Source organism: Hylobates moloch, unplaced genomic scaffold, assembly GCF_009828535.3.
Source record: "Hylobates moloch isolate HMO894 unplaced genomic scaffold, HMol_V3 SCAFFOLD_2, whole genome shotgun sequence".
In the NCBI taxonomy this organism is placed as follows: Eukaryota; Metazoa; Chordata; class Mammalia; order Primates; family Hylobatidae; genus Hylobates; species Hylobates moloch.
This window is the reverse complement of record NW_026652277.1, coordinates 22,258,048-22,282,467: the sequence shown is the minus strand read 5'-3', so window position 1 is coordinate 22,282,467 and position 24,420 is coordinate 22,258,048. Positions and strand designations below refer to the sequence as shown.

Here is a 24,420-nt window from a genome sequence, read left to right as displayed (position 1 = left end):
TCCTTTGCAACAAAACAAAGCACACTGAGGAGTTTCTTATTCAGTGTCAGTAGATAGACTGTTTTGAGGCAGCACAGTGACTATGTTGAAGATATAAGACCTCCTTCCCTGAGCTCATGTGCTCATTCTAGCCGACATTGTCCTGAATACTTCTGGAATCTGTGAAGTGTTATTTTCACTGCATCTTCTCTTTCATCTCAGCCCAGGTGTCCTAAACCATCATTAGGCCCCTGCCGAGGTGATGGTTGTACTGTCTTCTGATTGGACTCTGTTTCTTGGGACGGTTGTCCTGAGTCACCTTCTGAGGCCCATGCTTTACAGCATTTCCTAGAGCAACGAGTCGTGTCTTCGAGTAAATCCTTTTTTTTTTTTTTTTTTTTTTTTTGAGATCGAGTTTTGCTCTTGTTGCCCAGGCTGGAGTGCAATGGCACAATCTCGGCTCACCGCAGCCTCCATCTCCCAGGTTCAAGCGATTCTCCTGCCTCAGCCTCCCGAGTAGCTGGGATTACAGGCATGCCCCACCATGCCTGGATAATTTTGTATTTTTAGTAGAGACGGGGTTTCTCCATGTTGGTCAGGCTAGTCTCGAACTCCCAGCCTCAGGTGATCTGCCCGCCTTGGCCTCCCAAAGTGCTGAGATTACAGGCGTGCCCCACTGTGCCTGGCTGAGTAAATCCATTTTTAGAGTCATAAAAGATCCAAGGTAGAGGTCTAATTCAGCCTGTTCTCTCCCCAGGCTTATTCTCTATCACTTTATAGACCCGGAAACTGAGGCTCAAAGAGACTAAATGCAATCTACAAGAACTGATGAATGTTCTAGATCCCAGACCAGTGCCCTCACCATTACACTATGCTGCCCTTTTTTTTTTTTTTTTTTTTTTCCGTGAGACAGAGGCTCACTGTGCTGCTCAGGTTGGAGTGCAGTGGTGCGATCTCGGCTCATTGCAATCTCTGCCTCCCAGGTTCAAACAATTCTCGTGCCTCAGCCTCCCAAGTAGCTGGAATTACAGGCATGCACCACCACACCTGGCTGATTTTTGTATTTTTAATGGAGACGGGGTTTCACCATGTTGCCCAGGCTGGTCTCGAACTCCTGGCCTCAAGTGATCCACCCATCCCAGCCCCCAAAGTGCTGAGACTACAGGCATGAGCCACCGTATCCTGCCTGTGCTGCCTTTAAATACACACATCTGCTTCATGCCTTGGAAGAAGGCAAGAAAGTAAATGATAATAATAAATAAAAATACATAAACAATTTTACTTCATTTTAAGGGCTACAAAAAGTCTATGATTATAATGACAGAAGTTTAGTCTTATCTTTGTTAATCGCCCTTTTTGGTTAGTTCAGAGAAAGCTTTAGACAGGAATCTTAGGCACATTGCTTGGCTCCATTGTACACTAGTTTCTTTATCTTGAGGTGGGAAAAATGGATCTGGCTTTTCCTCTCTCACAGGAATATTGTGAAAATGTGAAATAATGAGTTAGATTTTTCCAGGCCTTAGAATCATTCCAAGGATCAGGCATTTTGTATAGAATTGCATTAACTCTTTTGATTTCCTGCTTATCAGATAAGGCTTTTAATACACTTGATTTATGTATTTTTATATTCATAGTGATATGAAAGGTACATTCTATGTTTTGACACAGTGTTCCTAACTTCATTGGTTATTTGATATTCATGAACCTTAAAAATATTCAGATAGTGTGGGTTGGAGCTACTCATGTGATTATTAAAATGGTGATTTGAGACAGAATCAAGATTCGAATTTTTAAGGTTTTTTATCCCAGGGTGAAGACATGGCTGATATCCTAATCCAGTGTCTGCATATATGACTATAATAATGCCTTTGAAACTGAAAGAAAAGGCAAAAAACTGGGGAAGAGGTAGTATCTGAGCTAAGGAGTTCCTACATTATTTGCTTTTACGTTTCCAGCCCTTTATAAACCCGTACATTGGGCTGGGCATGGTGGCTCATGCCTGTAATCCCAGCACTTTGGGAGGCCAAGGCAGGCAGATAGATCACTTGAGGCCGGGAGTTCGAGATCACCTTGGCCAGCATGACAAAACCCTGTCTCTACTAAAAATACAAAAATTAGCTGGGCATGGTGGCACATGCCTATAATCCCAGCTACTCAGGAGGCAGAGGCACGAGAATCACTTGACTCCAGGAGATCAAGGCTGCAGTGAGCCAAGATCGCACCACCATACTCCAGCCTGGGCAACACAGTGAGACCCTGTCTCAAAAAATAAAAACAAAAAACCCCGTACATTGTATTGGTACTTGTACATAGTACTATTGAACCCTTCTTTAATTAATTAGTAAGGTAAATGCCGTGAATTATCATTCTGAACTATAAAGTTTCCCATTTTAATCAAACTAGAGGTGTTGAGAATATAATGGGAAAGGCATGAGTGCCAGTAAGTCTGTAATTATAATGTACTTAATACACTAGACTGTACATGCTGCATGCCAGTAAAACACAGCGTAAACACCATTCTGTAGACCTTGTTTCTCACGTGTGGTCTGCAGACCCACTCCAGCAGCAGCATCTACTTCTGAAAATGCCCTACCCCTGACCTGCTGGATCAGAATCTGCATTTTCACATGATCCCTGGGTGATTCAGTTGCTTGTTAAGTTTGAGATGCACTGACTATGCAGCTTTCGATTTTATTTCACCCCACTGGCCCATGAGAGAACGTTATACTGTCCTATCTAATGTACATAAGAAAACGATCTATGAAACTGAGGCTGCTAGAATTCCATTCTCTGCTGAATACAGTTCTCCTTTACTATTCCCCATCCCCCCCAAAGTTATTTTACACGTATTGTCAGTTTGACAGAGTTTAAGGTCTGTTCCACTTGGTCTGCTCCACCTGGCTTTCATAAACTTGATTGTTCCCACTTTGATTTTATGCCCGAAGATAATTTGCAATCTTACAGTTCCTAGAGTTCTTGTTTTATTTGAAAGAAATACCCTTTTGCAAATTAGTGATTGCAAGAAAAAAGTAAGACCACTAACAAAGAGCAATAATTGCTTTTTGGGGGCTAGCATTTAAAACCCCACAAGGGGAAATTCACTTTGATTTTCTTCCTTTTTGTTCTAAGTGGGAAGTAGTATAAAGGAGATCTTGTTCGTTTTAGGAAAAAAGATGAAATTAAGAATTAAACTCTTGTTAATATAGGCATTTTCATCCTGAAAGTCATTTTTATCATTCTCAGTCGTCTAATAAATTTCAGTTGTCTTAAGAATAACTGAACACTGCCAAGTTTTGCTATTTAAAGTCATTGGGGATTATGTAGATTTTTTTTTCCTTCTCTCAAGTTTTCTAATAAGCTAAGGAAAGCAAATTCAGTTACTTGGTGGCCTGGACTCTGCATCTGGCAGATGCGCCTGCTTGCCTTCAGATCAAGGTGTGCTATTGCAGAACGTGTGATCCACCGCAGGGGATGCCAGGGTGGTGAGGTGAGAATCCTGGAAGATGAAGATTTGCTCATGGGCCACTTTTCTCTTCAGGCATAGGTAGGGCCTGCATGAACCCCTGCACTGCTGCAATCTGATTCTGCCTCAAGTGGTTCAGTCGTATTGATTTCATCTAGAAAGGAAGGAAAGGATAAAGAGATTGGAATATACTAGACAGAAAGGCACTCTTCCTTTTGCAAATCCATGGGCAGAGCTATCTATCACCTGCCTCTCTAAAGGTATCCGTGTTCCCTTAACTTGACAGCATTTGGCCACTGAGGCCTTTGAATGCCCACTTTAGAGAGGAAGTTAAAGAGAGAAAGCATGTTTGCCTTTGAATCCCACACAGGCCATCCCGCAGGGCCAGGCAAGGAGTGAAAGTCACTGCTCAGGAGCAGTTGGCAAGGATGGAGATGAGGCTTCCTTGGGGCCAGGGGTTTGCTAGACTCCATGGCCTGGACGGCCATTGTCAGGAGGCTGGGACAAGGAGGAGGCTTCTTGGAGGATGTAAGAAAGAGGAGATCTGAACAGAGGAGTCACATGGGAGGAGAAGGGTAGTCCTACCTAGCCAGTGTCACTAGCACGAACCAGATCTTGGAGTGAATGATGTCAGAAGAGCCCCTACTCAGAGCCCCTCATCCATCCACCCTCCAGGAGATCAGTAGTTCTCAAAAATGGTGGTAGGGAGTGGAAGATGGACCAAATTCAAATCGCCTAAGGAGGAGCTGTTTTAGAAGACGCTCTCCCAGGCTCCTGCCTCCTCCTCCTCCTGGGGCACACAGGTAGCATAGTCTGCAAGTTAAGTACTTTACTAGTTGAGTAGTTTACTAGTTGAGAGTTTGGATTCTGAGCCAGCCACACTGGAGTCAGAGTTCTAGCTCTTCCCTTACTAGCTATGTGCCCTTTGCCCAGATACTAAGCCTCTCTTATCCCCAACTCCTCATCTGTAAAGTAATGATGATAGCAATCGTAACCATTGCATGGGAATGTTATCAGAATTGGGGGAAATAATCTGTGCAAAATGCTTGGCATGATACTTGTCATGTAAGAAAATGCTCAGTGATGGTAAAATTTTCTTTTATGACTGGAACCTAATTTTATTCAGAAGAAAACTTTGAGAGCTTGTCCATCTCTGAAAAGAACTAAGTGATTAAAGTTACTTTGATTATAATTCTAAACATTAGCCTGCTTTAAGGGTATTAGAATCATAGTACAATTCAAGTTGTTTTCATTTCATCTGAAAGGCTTGCAATGTGAGTTATGATGCATGTAAAAATGTTGTCATCCTACTTACCAATTTATCCCACACACAAATGTTTTTGAAAACTTGCAACGATGACAAATTATCTGGGAATCGGAAAGCCACACCTTTAACTAGTTATCTTTCCCCCCTTCCTTCCCCTCTTACCCCACCCGGGAAGAATTCCCTGACCAGGAGCGCACCCCTCCCCAACGACTCCCAGGCCCGCAGTGGAGCTCGTTTTCACACTTCCTACGACAAAAGATACATCATCAAGACTATTACCAGTGAAGACGTGGCCGAAATGCACAACATCCTGAAGAAATACCACCAGGTAATTTTTCTGGATCTTTATTTGGAACTCCGAGAAGGTTAACATGCATAGCAATTTCTCACCAAGGCCAAAGATTTAAATATATAGTTAGAGAACAAGAAGAACACATTTCACATAAAAATCTCCTCTAACCCGGTGTTCTAAAATTACAGTGGCCAGATTCCTGGCAGTTAACCTTTAGGCAAGCTTATGCTGTAAAGGTCATTCATTATTTATATAACACTTTTAACCTAAATACTCTTGTATAATAGTTTCAGTTATCACTACTCTGATTTTAAAATCATTCAGCTTAAGATTTGGCAACTTCGCAGAAGTTTTTGCCTGTGCCAGAGATTAGGTGTTGACCTCTGAATGTGTATCCATTTACACCTCCAAATCCCATTTTGCTGTCACTGGTTCTTCTGTCCTGGCCCCAGCAGGGCCCACCCCATTCACAATCTGCTATGGAGCAAGCTCTCTGATTTTAGAAGGTGAGTGTTGGTCTGCTTCTTGTCCCCTTTTCATCCCTGAGCATAATTCCATTGTAATCACTGGAGGTAAAATAGACCATCCTTGGGAGCAGCAATCTATCTCTCCTGGAGTAAATTCCAGCACAAGCTTCCCTGGTAGAGCACATGTTCCCAAGGCCCAGCCCGCGCTGTAAGAGGCCTCCTTCACCATGGCGTATAAAAGCATGAAGTCCAGCGTTCGACAATCCTGGGCTCAAATCCCAGCCCTGTCACTTACTAACCATGTGACTTCTGGTCTTGGTTGTTTTTTAGAGACAGGGTCTTGCTCTGTGGCCAGATTGAAGTGCAGTGGCATGATCACAGCTCACTGCATCCTCACCCTCCTGGGCTCAAGCAGTCCTTCCACCCCGGCCTCCCAAGTAGCTGGGACCACAGGTATGCACCACCATGCCTGGCCAATTTTTTTAAGTTGTGTTTTTATAGAGGTGGAGTTTTGCTATGTTGCGCAGGCTGGTCTTGAACTCTTGGGCTCAAGCAGTTCTCCCATCTTGGCCTCCCAAAGTGCTAAGGTTACAGGTGTGAGCCTCCACACCCTGCCTGGATTTTGAAGCCACAGTTTCTTTGTTTATACAGTCGGGATAATAACACCTAATATGGATTCTAAAGATTAAATAGGAAATTGCATGTCAAGTACTTAGCACAGTGTCTGTCACACACTAGATACTCAATGTGTGGTGGTGGCCATAGCATCGCTATTATCAAGGTAACATCTATGGTATAAAAATAACATAACAGCTAAGTCACTTGGAGAAATTGTAGTCATACAGTATGAACATGTCTGCTCTTGCAACATCCCAGGAATCATCCTCACAACTGGTGTTTAAAACACATACACACATTGTTGCTTTTAGGATCTTAATCAGCATGAGCTGTCATAAAAAACCATAGACTGGGTAGCTTAAATGACAGAAATTTATTTCTTACTGTTCTAGAGGTTGAAGTCTCTGAGATCAGGGTGCCAGTATGGTCAGGTTCTTCCTGGTTTGCAGACAGCCAGCTTCTCACTGTATCCTCACGTGTGTTGGCAGGGGCAGGGTGGGTGGGACAGGATCAAAAGCACTCTTCTGTCACTTCTAATAAGGGCACTGATCACATAATGAGGGCTCTAACCTCATGATCTAATTACCTCTCAAAGGCCCCACCTCCTAATACCATCACTTGGGGATTAGGGTTTCAACGTAAGCATTTTGGGGGACACAAACTTTCCATTCATAACAGAGTCACACTGTGTTTTTCACTTAAATAGCTCCCAATCCCCCAAAGGTAAAAATTGCCTGTCACAAAGGATATTCAAAATAAAGTGCCGCAGGCCCTGAATATATTAATAAAAGGATTCTCAAGTATAAACACTCACACTTATTAAGTATCTGCTTTGAAGGCAGCACTGGCCTGGACTTGTGAGCTCCTAGATGTCTGTTTAAACATCCCTTTAAAAGCATTACTTTATGTTCATGCATGATGCTCTAATATCATGGATTCTTTCTTGGCAGTTGCTTATTCTTCCAATCTTTGCAAATACGATCAATTGCATTTTGCTTGCAGTGAAGTCTGTAAAAATCTTTGAGCTATATTCTGTTTCTTGAAACTTGGTACTGCCTGTAGTTTGTTTTCTAAAATCATTAGCCTCTAAATTCATTTAATATCTAATAAATCTTTTATAATATCTATTCCTTTTGAAATTTGTTCTACACTGCTTATGCTACTGCCTCTTATTCTAAAGGAAATTTTAAAGTGCCAGGATGCTACCTGTGAGGTGGAAGACGTGAGGCTCTGTTATCTGAATGAACTGAATTACAGGTTGCAGCTTTTAACTCTTCACCTTTTAAACTGTCTACTTTTTCATTTTTTCCCCTCTGGAAATTGATATCATACTTACGCGTTCTTTTTATACTTTCTTTCAGTTGTCTCAGAACATTCAAAGCAAAGTGATATCTCATGACTGATGAGAGCATATTGTTCTAAAAAATGGCTATGATACCATGCTAATAAAATGTGACACGCAATTGAAGTATCAACTTCTTGATGACAACTTTGAGTTTAGCATCCTTTGACTCTACAAAAATCATGATTTGAAATGTTTTCTCTGGGGTGGTTATTGTAACCTAACATAGGGATTTGACATATCCCCAGTGTTACATAAAATAAGTGTGGGATCAAAATAAGTCTATTGACATCTCCCAGGGACCTTAACAGTATAAAGACTTCCTTTTGTTCCACTGCTGCAAAATTGTTATCTTCTTGATGTGTTCTTTATTCAGAAAAGTCTCCTTTATCCAACATCTATATTTTTTCTTTTTATAAACAGAATATTTTAAATATAATTTGTAGGGTCTTAATGATTGAGAATCACATTATTAATATAAATTATTTAAAGGGCACTAAGTTGAAGTCAGGAGACATAGATCCTAACCTGTTAGGAACTGCCTCTTGGATGATCTCTGAACTCAGCTTCTGCAACTGCATTTCATTCATTCATTCATGTATTCATGTATTCACTCTTGACCTTATTCCAGAAAGGATTTAAGGTGGCCTTCAAAGAAGTTGGAAATACAAGCTAGAATAAATGAAAAAAAGAAAAGGAAGAGGCAGAAAGATAAAGGCACAAAATGGAGCCTGGAATGAGCATAGATATTCATGCCAAGATGACCAGCATGCTTGATACTTTGAGTCTGTTGCCAAGGAGAAATGTAAGTGGTCTTGGTACTAAGATCCAACAGGGTTGACTCTAAGGAGTTCCCCACAGAGCGGACACAGGACACCTGACCTGATAAAACAACATCCTTGCCACAAGCTGAGAAACATACAAGAATGTTAGAGAACTTAAAAAAAAAATTGTCCATATAGGCTGCTGATTATCAGTATAGGCCATGTATAAATACAGCCACAGTTGCAGCACCATTTGTTTTGCTAATTTGTCCATTTTTAAATTACATTTAAACAAAAACAAATTCAGGACAAGGAAATGTGTGGGTGACACAAACGTTGACCATTAAAGATGAACATGCTACTCGTGTATATCTCAACAAAATCTCACATAGAAGAGGTTTTTAAAAATACAGCAGCAGTGAAGAGTAACAGTGTTAATTCCATGATCAGAGAATTCCACAGAAACCTCATAAAAGGTCTCAACATTCACACAGCTTATTTGATACTGATCTATTTGGGGTGACCCCTGCTAGGCTCACTGAGGGCAGGGCTGGGACCCTGCTCAGGTTGGCAGGTGTTCATGAAGGAAGACGCAGTCCGCCGAGTCAAACATCCCACCCGCAGCGATTAGCAAAGGCCACACCAGCATGTAGTTTACATTTAGTAAATGCTGTTCTACAGAGAAAGGCTATAATGCACACCGGCTGCCTAGCCCTCTCCCATTCTGGCTTCTCTTTGAATGTTCTTCAGGCTGTTCTTCTTGTATGCCACTTCCAGACAAGATTTTGGTGAATATTACTGGGTGGTGGGCTCAGCCTGGCATGTCCTCGTGTGATTCTGTGTGACCGGACACAGGCCTGTCATTGGTAAACCCAGGGAGGCCTGTCAAGCTTTGTGTTTCTCTCCCTGTGGTTTGAAATGCTCAGAGGTATTTGAGGTATATGTCAGGCCTTCCAATTCCTACTTTATGTGGGCCTAGAGTACTTTTAGGGTTTATGTATAAGAAACTTTCTGTCTCTTGCTTCAGTAGTGATCATCAGTTCTTCTGTTTCTTCTTGCTTGTTGTTGCTCTTACCTTGGAATTCTCTGGGCTTCTGAACCTTCCAAATCTAGACAAGTAATGCAGATTGTTTAATTGCATGTCAGTTGATTAGAGGCTCTCATAGAGGGTTTCTCCTGTGGAGTGAATTGCGTGGACTTTCTGACAACTTTGGGTTACCCAAAAGCCCCCTTTTTTTTTTCTTTTCCTTTATTGTTTCTTGTTTTAAGGAAATGCAGCCACAGTTGGAATTATATTCTGGAGGGTTAAAATTGCCCAAGGCCAGCCTCTGGAGAAGTAGAACATGGCTAGTTATTTGAATATTTGAACAAATTCTTCCTAGAATTAATTTTCTGACACACTGACCTTCCCAGCAATCTGGTGTGACAGGTGGTTCAAGAGCAAGGACTTGGAGCCAGCCAGCCACCTTCCGGTCCCAGCCATGCCCCTGACCAATGGCATGACCTTGGGCAAGTTACCTATACTTTTGACACCTCTTGGTCTATAATATTTGGATAATAGTACCCTCTTCATTTGGGTGTTGTTCTAATTAGGTGAATTCATATTTATAACATGCTCACAGCAGTGTCTAGTATATAAGAAGTGCTAAATGGGCCAGGCGCAGTGGCTCACGTCTGTAATCCCAGCACTTTGGGAGGCCGAGGTGGGTGGATCACCTGAGGTCAGGAATTCAAGACCAGCCTGACCAACATGGTGAAATCTCATCTCTACTAAAAATACAAAAATTAGTTGGGCATGGTGGCACGTGCCTGTAGTCTCAGCTACTCGGGAGGCTGAGACATGAGAATTGCTTGAACCTAGGAGGTGGAGGTTGCAGTGAGCCGAGGTTGTGCCACTGCACTCCAGCCTGGGTAACAGAGCGAGACTCCGTTTCAAAAAAAAAAAAAAGAAAGAAAGAAAAAGAAGTGCTAAATGAGTGACTGAATAAGATTTTTAATTAAATATCGTTCTCGTATTTAATTTCCTACACCTCAGTGTTGAAATCATTCTAATGTGGCATTCAGTCCTTAACTCTTTTAATCCACTAGGGGGCCTGGTTTCTGGTAGACTGTGGCACTGATGCAGAATTATGAAGACTTCAGCCATAAGGAGTTAGATTTTTCCCCCAAGTTCCAGTATCTTGCTCTATTCTTTATTTCCTGCCCAAATGCTACCCTAGTTTTGACTCTGTGCAAAGAAAGGAAAGCATCATCTCAGACCAATGGGAGAATTCATATTAAGCACAGCAAACTTTCATAAATTTTGTTTACTTCATTTGATTTTCTCTTACTTGTAGTTGGGAAAATAATGTTTCGCTATAAATATCCTTTTCACATTTCTGTTAGGCTGTAAGAAACTCGGGTCCTATAAATGATGATTATCAGCTGATTAAACAATGTTAGAACTTTCAAAAAGGAAAAAAATGGTAAAAAACCTATTTGCCTACTTGAATATGTTTTTTTCTTAAATCGATTGAATTTCTTTTTCTCCGCACTGACCTGAATTCATTGGGAGCTTTGGTATCATGTAGCTTCAACTTGAATTAAAATCGAAAAGTATTGACTGGACACAGTGGCTCATGCTTGTAACCCCAGTGCTTTGGGAGGCCGAGGTGGACAGATCACTTGAGGCTAGGAGTTCAAGACCAGCCTAGCCAACACAGTGAAATCTGGTCTCTACTAAAACTACAAAAAATTAGCTGGGGGTGGTGGTGTGTGCCTCTAGTCCCAGCTGCTCAGGAGGCTAAGGCGTGAGAATCCCTTGAACTCAGGAGGCAGAAGTTGCAGGGAGCCACGATGGCGTCACTGCACTCTAGCCTGGGTAAGATTCTGTCTCAAAAAAAAAAAAAAAAAAGAGAGAGGTATTGTTGGTAACATACCTCCCAGAAGTTGTGTAGGACTCACAGTGTAACCCGAGGGAAGCTGCAATGTAGGTGATCAAGAAATACCTTATGAAAATATTATTGAGTATTTTAATAGCTTTTGAAATGCAGCATTTGAATTTACTTTTTTTTTTCAAAGTGACTGAATCGATAAATGGGTAAAATTGGTAAAAATTGACTTAAATTCCTTTCTTATCCTTTTATTTGGGGAAACAATATCTTTAGTTGAATCCAGAAGTTTTACCCCAAAATCTGAACTCCCTGTTAAATAAGCTAATTAGCACCTCAAATTTCAAGGATTTTAGGGTGAGCATGTGACTTCTTTGAAATCTCCTCATAGTATATCTGCTTATCCTTTCCTGAAGGTCGGGGACGTTGGTGTTACTATTCAAAGGATGAGGCTTTGGTAGAGCAAAACTGAGAAAATAGGGACCGTAAAAGGTAAATACAAAAAAGAGTGGAGAGGGTTATAGCACCAAAAGAGAAAAGGTTCCACATTGCGTCAGTGCTTCTTAGACTTTCATCAGGGCTCTGACTGGGTGGGTCTGGAGGGGCTGTCGGGGAGTCTGTGGAGGCCACCGTTCTACCAGGCTCCCAGGTGACGCTCATGTGCCTCCTGTGAGTGACAGGGCAGCTCCTGTGTTCTAGAACAACAACATTCTGAGCACTGAGTTCTGAATCTGCTCTTGAGCTCTTTTGTTCATTTTTCTGGAGGAGTGATCAATTAAAATTTGGAAGATAGTTGGATATTCTCAGTCCTGTGTTAAGTATCAGATTATGAGACTAAACACAAGCTCCCAGTAGACCCTCTGCTGCCATTGTAAGCTGCAGACACGTCTTGCTTCTCTCTTAGAAATAGGGGAAGGTATTTGTCATCTTGGGAGGTCCTGTGGCCCGAGTGCCCCGAAGCTTGCCGATGGCGTCATTTGTAGCCCTCTGTTCCCAATGTCCTCAGCCATTTCCTCCTAGTTTCGTGGGGAGCTGCCCAGCACACTCCCCAGTAAGCTTTTCCTGCAGCACTTCTTCTCCAGTGCCTGGAAGTTCCGCAGTCCTTTTCTCTTTCAGCCTCACCTCTCTCCTCCTGTTCCTCCAACAAGTACATCTTTAACATGCTTATCCTGGCTTCCCCATCTTTAACTTTTCTTTCCCATTTTCCATCTCCAAACATCTCCGCCCAATTCTGGGTGAATTCTTCAAAATATATCATCCAGTCCTAAGTGTCTCTTCAACTGTTCTAATCCTTTTTTTTTTAATTTCAACAATTATCTTTTTTATTCTAGTTTTCCAGAAGATTTTTCAAAATCTGACCGTTCATTCCTGATAGTTTCTTGATTTATGCTCATCTCTGAAATTGCATCCTTTGTTTCTTTAGACGTTTTGTACGTAACTACTCAAAACTTACTCCTGAGAGTTCCCACCTCTGTAATTCCTGGGGGCCTGAATTTGTTGTCATGGTCTGCCAACTCTCACACACAGTGACTTGCCTAACCAGATGCTGACACAGTTTGGGGTCAAGATGTTGATCAGGATCAAAGCTTATGTAGGGAAGAGGAAGGAAGTGAGACTGTGCAGAGGGAGAAGTCAGACTGCCATGCTAGCCCAGTCAAGCCTCGGCTAACCTGGCAGGGCACTATGGAACATGCCCCTAGAGGCTCCTATGTTGGGCCAAAATGACAGGCCGCCCTCGGAAGGCAGACCTAGAAGGAGCTGCCTTTGCAGGCCTTCTGCAGACCGCACACCCTCAGCTGGGCAGCACGACCTTCCCTGGAGGGAATCTGGGCATCCCATCTCTGTGGCTACACTTGCTTTCCTTAGTGTCTGAGAGTCTTGCTGAACTCATAGCTTCATCTTCACCTCTCCAATGTTTGGGAAGGCCTCTGACCCTAATTTACGGAAGCTCTTTTTCAGAGAGTTTTGTTTCTGCAAAAGAGGAGGGTGGGGATTCCCAGCCCTGGACCCTGTCAGCCCCCTTCAAGGGTTTTGCTAGGAGTGGGAGCCCCTGGGCCCACTCCCCCACCATGCTAATGTCCTCAGTGTCCCTGCACCCGTGTGCTCCTGACAGGCTCTGTCTAGCACCTCCAACACTTTGGCTGGGATCCCAGCTCCTCACATGCTCCCTGGGCACACCTGCTCTTGGGTGCACCTGCTCAAATGCTCAGCGCCCCCAGCCCCAGGCATAGGCCACTCAGGCCCCAGCTCCCCATTGTGTGTGGGGTACAGGGGCCATTCCGGAACCTTCCTGCCTTTGATACCAGCTAAGCTTCCTATCTAGGATGGGGCTCTCCAGGAGGCCTTGGGCTTGTCAAAGCTCCCTGCCAGCGGTCATGCGTGGAGTAGCCATTCTGTGCTTTTTGTAACAAATGGCATCTGTACATATGATAAAGCACTTTATTGTATTTTTTACAAAGTTATTTCATTTTTAATGATGATGTTATTTATGAGTCCTTATTATGGTGTGTCACAAATTGAATTAGGCACATCCCTGTGTGTACTTAGGCATTTCTGCATATCTCAGTACTAAGAATTTATGTAAACACTACAGAAGAATGCTTGTTCCTTTTAAGCTTGATTTTGATCAAGCTTAATTAAGAAAAGCAGTAAAGTTTCATTTGTTATGTTATTTATTTGTTACATTTGTTATATTTGCTTAAATATAGTCATCCTTACTTTTTTTTTTTTTTTTTTACTTCAAGACGATTTGAAATCAAAATAAATTATATTAACTGACATTTACAGATCATTATCCCCAAACATACCAAGACATCCACTCAAAGGAAGTTGTATCATTTATTTATTTATATGGTCATTGTACACCAGAGCAGTCCATAATTTCAAGCTGTCTAGACTTCTTTCTTTTCTTCCCTTCCCTTCCTTTTGCTTCCCTTCCTTTCCCTTTCCTTTTCTTTCATGTGAAGTATATTGTAGGAATAGTCTATAAACATAGCCCATGGCACAGTAAGGATTACAGATAATTTAACCTTTCAAAAACATTAAATGAAACAAGACTTTACATTGAAGTACTAATTTGATGCTATATTAAATTGTCACTTCAAGCTTTTTAGAAAAATGAGTGAAACATGATAACAGCAATTCCCAAAAGCCGGAGCCCAGGTTCACACTATTGTGCGGAGATATAAATATTTATCTGTTGCAGTACATCACTTAGAACCCTTTCTGCTGCAACCTTCAGTCAGCTGTGAATCTCTTAATGGCATTTCATTCTCCATGAGAAGAGCAACAAATCGGGGCTTCATAACCCTTGTTATTCTCGGTGAGTGCCTAAGAGCAAAGGAAACCTAGGTCTGGTGGCTGTTACGTTTTATGTTTTTGAAAGCCTAATTCCATGACTCTTAATTTATCATTGCATTACATTTCTAACAAGCCCACAGTAATACAGGAAAAAGTTCTGAAGGAGAATTAGGAAGGGAGAAACTTTACCTTTGCTGACAACATCATTTATAAGTATTTTTTTTTTCTTTTTTGAGACAGGGTCTTGGTCTGTAGCCCAGGCTGGAGTACAGTGGCGCAAACACAGCTCACTGCAGCCTCAGCCTCCCAGCCTCAAGTGATCCTCCTGCCGCAGCCTCCCAAGTAGCTGGGAATATAGGCATGCGCCACCATACCTGGCTCATTTCTTTTATTTTTTTTTTGTAGAGATGGGGTTTTGCCTTGTTGCCTAGGCTGGTCTCAAACTCCTGGACTCAAGCGATCCTCCTGCCTCAACCTCCCAGTGCTGGAATTACAGGCATGAGCCACCATGCCCAGCTGTAAGCAAATTGTTTTTTAAAAAAAGAAAAAAGTGAAAACTGTTAGTGTTGGAAATGCATGTTACAGATGAGAAAAATTAAAAAATAAAGCCAGCAAATAGGAAAGTTTCTGAAAGCACTCTTAGAATTAACAGAAGCTATCATGTGGTAAGTAATGAAGGGAAGTGACAAGAGGTGGCCAGCTATGACAGTGCAGAAGTGAACAGTGCTTAATAAAAGGAATATTTTAAATTTTTTTTTTTTTTTTTTGAAATAGGATCTCCCTGTGTTGCCCTGGCTGATCTCGAACTCCTGGGCTGCAGCAACCTTCCTGCCTCAGCCTCCTAAGTAACTGGGCAAAAACAATATTTTAAAATGCAAGCATAGGTAATGCAGTGAGTTTAACACTGAGAATAGGAACGCTGACCCCAAGAATAATATACTTGCTACACATAGCAAGTATAAGAAGAATTGGTGATAATCAGGTTCACTTTTATAAAGTTTGAGAGTAGATTTTCAGCACCTACTCAGATGGAAGCTCAATGCCATGGCTGCATTGCAGGCATCTAGAAGCCTCCGCTCCAGGTGCCAGGCAGAGCTGCTGTTTGATGTGAGTGGAGGGCTTAGCTACAGGTGACCTGCAGAGTCAGACAGGTGGAAATGACAGGTGAGCATTGTGCCACCAGGAGGAATGCCTCAGGGGAAAAGCCCTGCTCGAGGAGCCGCTGAAAGGAACACTCTTCGGTATTGTGTTCATGCTGCCTGTGCTCTCACAGGAGAATAAGCCCACTTATCTGGTGTGGGCTCTTAATTTCTGAGCCACACACGGGACGGCCAGCATTGTTCAGTGTTTGGTCCATTTGCAGCCTCATCTGCCTTGGGACTTCAAAGTGGCTGCAGACAGGAGTTGGCAGACTCATCCATTCTACAAAGGAGCCTCCCGGGCCACATTAGAGCACTGGCACCTGTCGAGTCTGTAAAGCGAGACATTACCATCGCAGAAAGGGACAACTGTGTTGATGACATCCTTTTGCCAGTGGGGAAGGATTGCCTTGTAGCCACATCTAGACCGTGGTTGAAAGTGAAAGAAATGCACCTTTCCTAAAGAGTGGCCCCAAGGGACTGCATTATAACTTCGGCATTCTTGTAATCTGGAAGTTAAACATGTGGAAGAGAGGAAGCAAAGGTTCCTCAGATTGTCTTGTGGTTGAGCCAACAGTGTTTTACAAAAGGGTAATAGATAGGTTGCTTTAAACTCTTACAAAGAAGAGAATGACCGGGTCAAATAATAGGTTGTTAAAAGCATGGCATTCTGGTGCCCCCAGTACATGCTCTTCTTCTTGCTGTCTTTATTTTCTTTTCTTTTTGTTGAGATGGGGTTTCACCATGTTGGCCAGGTTGGTCTCAAACTCCTGGGCTCAAGTAATCCGCCCGCCTTGGTATCCTGAATGACCGGGACTATAGGCATTAGCCACTATGCCCAGCCTCTTCTTGCTGTTTTTGAAGCATTCACTTACGAGTTATTTTGTTAATTTGTCTATGATGTTTAAGTTTTGAAGAAAAATGTGCTCACAGTTGTGATCCTAGAAGCAACATAAGATAGAAATAATTTTTTTGGTGTTTCTTTTACATTTACAATAATCTCACCTTATAAATAAATACAGAGACACTGCAGCCTTATTAATTATGGAGAGTCCTTGAAATTGGGAGTCCCCGTCATGCATTAAAGATACAACCCGTGTCTCTGAGAGCATTTGGGGCACATATCAGGTGCTCCTAGAAGTCTCCCTCCTTCACCCCTTCCTGCCTATGCCATCTCCACCCCTCACCTCGGGGTCTTGGCTGCATCTTGGCCCTGCTTGAGTCGTCAGCAGATCCTGTTTCCCTTGTCTCCATATTCATCAGAATGCGGTGTCTTTTTTTTTTTCTTTTTTCTTTTTCTCAGACGAAGTCTCGTTCTATCACCTAGGCTGGAGTGCGGGCGCAATCCCGGCTCACTGCAGCCTCTACCTCTTGGGTTCAAGTGATTCTCCTGCCTCAGCCTCCCAAGTAGCTAGGATTACAGGCACCCGCCACTATGCCCGTCTAATTTTTATATTTTTAGTAGAAACGGGGTTTCACTGTGTTGGCCAGGCTGGTCTCGATCTCCTCCTGTCTTCAAGTGATCCATCAAGTGATCTACCTGCCCCTGCCTCTCAAAGTGCTAGGATTACGTGCGTGAGCCACCATGCCCGGCCAGAATTGAGCGTCTTAAAGGCAAGTTCCTCTGTGGTTGGTATGGGAGCATCACGTCTAAGCACTGTTATGCCCAAAGATCCCCTCCTCTCCAGGGGTGAGGATAGGGAAGAGCTGGAGGGGAAGGAGGCGGGCGTCCTTTAATTGCTGTGCACGTGATTCTGTGGAAAACACCATTTATCAGCTTTATCAGTGCATACAAACTTTGGGAAGTTGAGAGAATTTTAAGTGTGAATTCTGTATAAATCATCGGATGTGATTCTTTACTCTTATTCAGTGACAGATTGATATCACTAGGGTTACGGTTCTGCTCCATCCCTTTCCTCAAAGTTCTGTTTCTCCCGTGATGCTAGAGAATGAGGATACATTGCGTGGTACAGTTTACATGTGTGGTAATAGCTCCAAAACAGATAAACTGTGACCATTTCCGAATTCTCCCCCAAGTTAACCATGTGACTGCCTTTTTTTTTTTTTTTTAAGATTAACATCCTTAAACAGTTATTTTGTGGTACCCTCATTTCCTCCTTTCGTGCCCGACATATGCCTGCTTTTTTCCTGCTTATTGTGTAAAGTTCTTCGTTTGTCATGGCCATTATGAGAAAAATCTAGGGCTTCTCTTTCAACATAAATGACAGTTTTTTTTTCTGCTTTCAAAATCCAGAATTTTCATATTTATAACACCTGGAGGTAAGGGCGATGGTGTTAATTATAAAGAGAGCAGAGAGAGTAGGCATCTGTAGGAAACATCTTGTGTTTTTTTAATTATTCGCTGCATTCATTTATTCAACAGTTGTATATGAAATGTTTTTTACACATGAGTTCCTGCTAAGGGTAGTGCTTGCCACCTTCGTGGGGCTTACATTTGGTAGGAAGCCTTATTACACTAGATGAATCCTATATGGATGTGCAACTCAAAAGAAAGGTTGTGGACTGAGAATCATAAGTTTGGGAGTTATCGAGACACAGATAGAAATGTAAACAAAAGGTGTAGATCAGGTAGCCTGTACGCAGTGAAGAAGAGAAGATGAGAGGACATCTAGGTCAGGGCCCTGACAATGGGCATGTAGACGAGGAAGAATTGGCCAAGGAACAGGAAAGATGAGATGGAGTAGGAGGAGGACCGCCAGGAGAACACAGCGTCTCAGAAGCCAAGGGAGGGAGGAAGCCCCAGACAGGAGCGCTGTTTGCTCATGGGGTTCAAGAGAGAGAAAGGCGGAGAAGCATCTGTCAAATTTAACCACTCAAAGGGCATTGAGATCTCAGGGGGAACAGTTGCTCTGAAGGGATAGGAAAGTAAAATCCAGAGCAGGATGAGCTGCAGAACGGATGGGGGTTACAGAGCAACAGAAAATAAGCATAGACAGCTCTGCCAAGAAGCCAGTCAGGAGAGAGACCAGAGATGGGGAAAGACATGGAGTCAAAGAAGGGTTTGTGTTTCTTTTTACTTTTTATTGTAAAAATGTTCAAACAGACAGAAAATTGGTAGTATATACCCATCACTTAGACTGAACAATTATTAACATTTTACCACGTTTGGGTCATTTTATTTTTGCAGAAATGTTTCAAAAGTAAATCACAGACACATTTCCTCCGTAAATACTTTGATATGCTTCTCTGAAACATAAGCACTTCTCAGGTTAAGAAAATTGCCAATAAATTCCTTAATATCACCAAATATCTAGTGAGTGGCATAATCAGGTGTCCCCAGTTGCCCTCAAAGTGTACGTTCAAGCCAGGATCCAGGCAGTGCCAGACCATGCATCTCTGCAATTGAGAGGATGTTATGTGTTGTGTTTTTGTTGCTTTCATGAGAGAAACTTCAGCACATTTAAGCACTGTTGAGAAGCTGCTGGTGGAGGGAGAGAGGTTGAGGATCCTGGACTGAGAGGGAGGATGCCCAAGAACCCGACAAGACGGGTCCCAGTGTGACTGGAGAGACCACTCTTAGAAGGGGATCCACCGTGCGAGCACTGAGTGTCTTTGCCTGTTTGTGTTGCTGTGAGGAATACCTGAGGCTGGGTGATTTATAAGGAAAAGAGGTTTATTTGGCTTGCAATTCTGCAGGCTGTACAAGAAGCATGGTGTCAGCATCTGTCTCTGGTGAGACCCTCAGGAAGCTTCTACTCATGTTGGAAGGCAGTGGGGAGCTGGCATGGCTTGGTGAGAGGCGAGGAAGGAGAGTGGAAGGCCCTTTTCCATAAGCAGTTCTCCCCATGGCACCAAGCCATTCGTGAGGGACCCGCCCCCATGACCCAGTCACCTCCCACCAAGCACCACCTCCAACATTGGGGATCACATTGCAACATGAGTTTTAGAGGGGACAGATATTCAAACTGTATCACTGGGAGGTGGGGCTACCGGAAGTCAAGCCATTCCCCTCCCATGGCACCCTTTTCCACCTGATTTTTTTTTTGGAGACAGGAGTTTGCTCTGTCACCCAGGCTAGAGTGCAGTGGCGCAATCTCGGCTCACTGCAGCCTCCACCTCCCGAGTTCAAACGATTCTCCTGCCTCATCCAGCCTCCTGAGTAGCTGGGACTACAGGCTTGCACCACCACACCTGGATAATTTTTGTATTTTTAGCAGAGACGAGGTTTCGCTGTGTTGGCCAGGCTGGTCTCAAACTCCTGATCTCAAGCTATCTGCCCACCTTGGCCTCCCAAGGTGCTGGGATTACAGGTATGAGCCACCATACTCGGCCTTATGAATGAATATTGAGAGTGATGAGGGGGTTTTGAGGTTTGATAAAAATGGAAAAGGTTCAAAAGATAGATAACACTTCCAAACTACTTTTTGTGCACCAGGCTTTGTTCTAAAAACTTTATAATTAACTCATTTAATCGTTAAGTATTATTATTACCTCCCAGTTTCCAAATGCGGACCGAGAGGTTGAATAACTATCCCAAGGTCACACAGGTAATGAACACGGAGCTGGACCAGGAGGGCTCCTAGCTGTGTAATGTGGCTGAGGCTCGTGAGACCCTGGCTAAAGCTGTAGCTGTAAATCTAGTCTCCCTGGTTCAGGGCTGACCTCCAGCAGCTGGTGTGTGTAGAAATCCTTGGAGTTAACGCCCGCTGGTGTTATGAGTTTGTGCTCAGCACTCTCTGGGTCAACTGGAAGAATCCATCAGGATTCTCATTCAGGTCTCTCTGTGTCAACATCTACCTACAACAGCGCATCGTGCTGGAGAACAGAGGTCCCTAGCCCAGGCATTCACAGACCCAGTTAAATGTTCCTCCACTGAAATGCATGCAGCAGGGTGCCCTTTTCCCAGTGTTTCCCCCCAGAAATTCGGTTAATGGGTATAATTTTCTCTACTGTAAAATTTTAACTCATTAATGCTTTCTAAACCTTTGATACCACCTGCAGCTTGGCAGTACTCGAATCTAATAGATAAACTTTGGTATGACTTGTGGGTTTGTACATGTTCATATCCTCAGGAGTTTTAGGTATTCATCAAAGAGCCCCATAGGTGAGCCATACATTTGAGAACAACTGCGCGTAGACTTGCTGATAAAGTAGACAGACTTTTCTTTTCTTTTTTTTTTTTTTTTTTTTTGAGATGGAGTCTTGCTCTGTCACCCAGGCTGGAGTACAGTGGCACGATCTCGGCTCACTGAAACCTCCGCCTCCCGGATTCAAGCAATTCTTCTGCCTCAGCCTCCCGAGTAGCTGGGATTACGGGTGTGCACCACCACAGCCAGCTAATTGTTGTATTTTTAGTAGAGATGGGGTTTCACTATCTTGGCCAGGCTGATCTTGAACTCCTGACCTCGTGATCCACTTGCCTTGGCCTCCGAAAGTGCTGGGATTACAGGCGTGAGCCACCGCACCTGGCGAAGTAGATAGATTCGATCTGTCTCTTTTCAGTGTAGTAATTTAGCTAATGTTTAAGGTAGGGGAGGTATAGAATGTAATCTGTATGGGTGTTTTTTCCTAAGTGGGGGCAACTAGTCAATGATTTGCTGTATAATATTCAGAAGATTTCTTGACCATATTTGTAGCATGAATAATGGTTCTTTTCTGCTATGAGACATAGCTGTCTGTGGCTCTGCACAGCAACTTGAATCAAGAGAGGAATGGCAGGATTCTGTAAAGGTAGTCCATGATGAGAGCTCAGCGAGGGGTTGAGCAGCAAAACCAAAACCAGTGTGTCCCCTGAGGCAGGGACTCTGTCTTGTGGGCCTCAGAAATAACTGCCTCGGAGCCGACCCCACCCATTACATGTCTGTATGTCAGTTGGGAGCACAAAACAGGTGTAACATTAAAATTTCTTAACAGAATTTTGAATGAAAACAATCACTGTCGTCTTCAGTATAGTGTAGTACACAGCATCGTGTGAAGTATTTTGACATACTCTTACCCGTAACCCTCAAGACAGCCTTCGAGGTAGGAATTAGGCTCTTTTTCTGGAAAATGGAGCTAAACTGTGGAGTGATTTGGTAACTTGCCCAAGATCTCACAGCTTGTAAATGGAGGCGCCAGGAAACACACACACACCTTTCTGGCTCGCAAACCTACGTTCTCTCTACTGCACGTGAAGACTAGACTTCCTCAGTGTCCATGTTTGAAGACCCAACCAACCACCTTTCTACAGAGGCCAAGAACCCCTTTTCATTTCTCTAGATCAGATGTGAGAAATTTTCTTCTCACCCAATGGCTATTTACTACCTGTTTTGCATTAGCAAAACTCATTTTATTATATTTTGAAAGGAAATAGAAAATGTTTCACTCATCTAATTTCAAATAACAAGGTGAAACTTACTCAGGAATTACATGAGATTAAAATATATAGCTCAGTTATTGTCAATAAGAAGAAAGCGAAGAGGCATCTTTAAAACTTGCCAAAACTCTAGATGGCAAAAATGAGAATCAAGTACCAATGCTGTTTATCTTTAACGATCAAAACCAAAGACTTTTTCATTCTTAAGGTGGTTAAATATTATCAGAATTGATTATTAACGGTATTTACAACTAAGAAGTTTGAAAGGACATTCTAATTACTTTTGTATTTTTTATAAAATGCTCATTGTAAAAAAAAAAAAAAAGAAAGAAAATGAAAAATTCAAGCAGTATAGAAAAGGATCAGAATTCCCTCCAGTTGCATCATTAGCGTCTCTGAATATGCCCAACACGTATGGTATTTACAGTAATGGAATCTCACCATTTATGCTGTTTATTATTCTGGAGATTTCACACGTGTCAATGGACATAGAGCTTTTTTGAAATATTCCTTCCCCATGATTTTAAAGGAAGGAAAACCTAAGCTTCCTTTGGGAAGTGCAGAGGGACCCCTGTTTTGTGAAAATCTGCTCTTGGGGAGAAGTGGCTCCATCTTGTGGCCCTCTGGAGTGTGGTCATGAAAAACAGCCAAGGTCGTGTTGTGTTTTTGCAACTCTCCTCGGAAATGGTGTCAACCCTGGGCTTGTCCAGTTAACTTGGTGGAAACCAGCAGGGACCAGGCAGTCCCCATCTGCTGGCAGAGCAGGAGCGAGGGTGCTATGGTCACAGGGGTTGCCCCCTTCTCCCTTGCTCTCATGGGAAGCTTAGCTCAGACCTCCCAGCTTCTAACACTGGGCTTTCCACAATTTCCTCTTCAATCTCGTCTTCAACACTGTTAGAGAAGCTGATTTTAGCAGCCAGGTCGCTCTGCTTCAGCCCTGTAGTCAGGGCTTTGGGGGTAGAAGACAGAGATACTAGGTGGAGTGTAATATCCCTTAAAAGGAATTTGAGAAAGACAGTCACGTGTCCTCTTGCCTTACACGATCATATCCAAGGTTTGACCATACAAATTCCATTTGGAATGTTGGAAAAAAATCTATTTGGAGATAAAATTGAATTTTCTTTTCTGTGTAGAGATGGTGAACACAGATGTGATTGGTAAGCAGTACAAATGTGGTCATTTTCTGTAAATAAGACCCTAATGGCTGGAGGTTTTCACTTTGTATAAACACCATAGGCATATGTATTTTACATCTAAGGAAACAATCTTTTGATTGGATGTTTTTTCCTTTTTCTTTCTCTCCTATGCAGTACATAGTGGAATGTCATGGGATCACCCTTCTTCCCCAATTCTTGGGCATGTACCGGCTTAATGTTGATGGAGTTGAAATATATGTGATAGTTACAAGAAATGTATTCAGCCACCGTTTGTCTGTATATAGGAAATACGACTTAAAGGTGAGATTGATTTTATGAGTTTTTGTAAAGTAACTCAAGCTTACTCTTCTGCATTGTAAATGTTGTCATTGATCATCAGAAATGCTTAGGAGCCACTCAGCACTTAAAGCTACCAGACAAGTAGCAGTGTATTCCTTCCTATGAGGCAGTAAGTGCTTGCTGGCCTCACCAAAAAACACTGGCACACGTTAGAGGTATCACATCTACTTAAATATTCAACCAACTGCATACCAGGCACTGTTCTAGATGCTGGAAATGATGGGATGAACAAACCAAACCTGCACTCGGGGAGCTGACATTCTGGTGGGTAAAGACAGGCAGTAAGTAAAAGTAATAAGTTAGTCATAGAGCATACCCAGAAGTGCTATAGACAGAATTAAAGAGGGGGAGAGTTTTAAATAGTTCTGTCAGGGAAGGTTCCCCTGAGAAAGATGACATTGGAGCAGACTTGAAGATGAGGAAATGAGCTGAGGAAGAATATTGCTGGCAGAGGGAACTGTAAGTACAGAGACCATTTCAAAGGCTTGGAGAGAAAGGGGGGCCCCTGGCAATTCTGAGAGTGGAGTGACATAATCTGGCTTCTGGTGTCACCAACTCAGGGGCGAATGTTCAAGTTAGGGGTTGGAAAACTGTGACTTGCCTGAATGCCAAATCCTGCTTGAGGGACTTTTTTTTTGAGACAGAGTCTTCCTCTGTTGCCCAGTCTGGAGTGCAGTGGCGCAATCTTGGCTCATGGCAACCTCTGCCTCGCTGGTTCAAGCAATCCTCCCACCTCAGCTTCCCAAGTAGCTGGGACCACAGGCACGCACCACCATGCTCAGATAATTTTTTGTATTTTTTGGTGGAGACAGGATTTCACCATGTTGCCCAGGCTGGTCTTGAACTCCTGAGCTCAAGCAATCCACCCACCTTGGCCTTCCAAAGTGCTGGGATTATAGGCATGAGCCACCGCGCCTAGCTGGGCCAATTTTATAAATAAGTTTTTATTGGAATACCGCGAAGCCCATTGTTTCTGTATTGTCTGTTGCTGCTTTTGCACTGTAATGGCAGAGTTTGGTAGTTACCACAGAGACCATTTGGGACCACAAAGCCTAAAACATTTACCCTCTGACTGTTTGCAGAAAAGTTTGCCAAACTCTAGTCTCT

General features: G+C 42.9%; 1 protein-coding gene across 2 annotated transcripts in view; it reads left to right on the top strand.

Annotated features, from left to right (window-relative positions):
• The window catches only part of PIP4K2A (phosphatidylinositol-5-phosphate 4-kinase type 2 alpha), a 180,218-nt gene that overhangs the window by 117,644 nt on the left and 38,154 nt on the right, over positions 1 to 24,420 (top strand). For both annotated transcript variants that reach the window (XM_058432231.1, XM_032169558.2), the window contains 2 exons: positions 4,885 to 5,037; positions 23,128 to 23,274. In XM_058432231.1, coding sequence (XP_058288214.1) covers positions 4,885 to 5,037; positions 23,128 to 23,274 — 300 coding nt within the window. The remainder of the gene's footprint in view (positions 1 to 4,884; positions 5,038 to 23,127; positions 23,275 to 24,420) is intronic.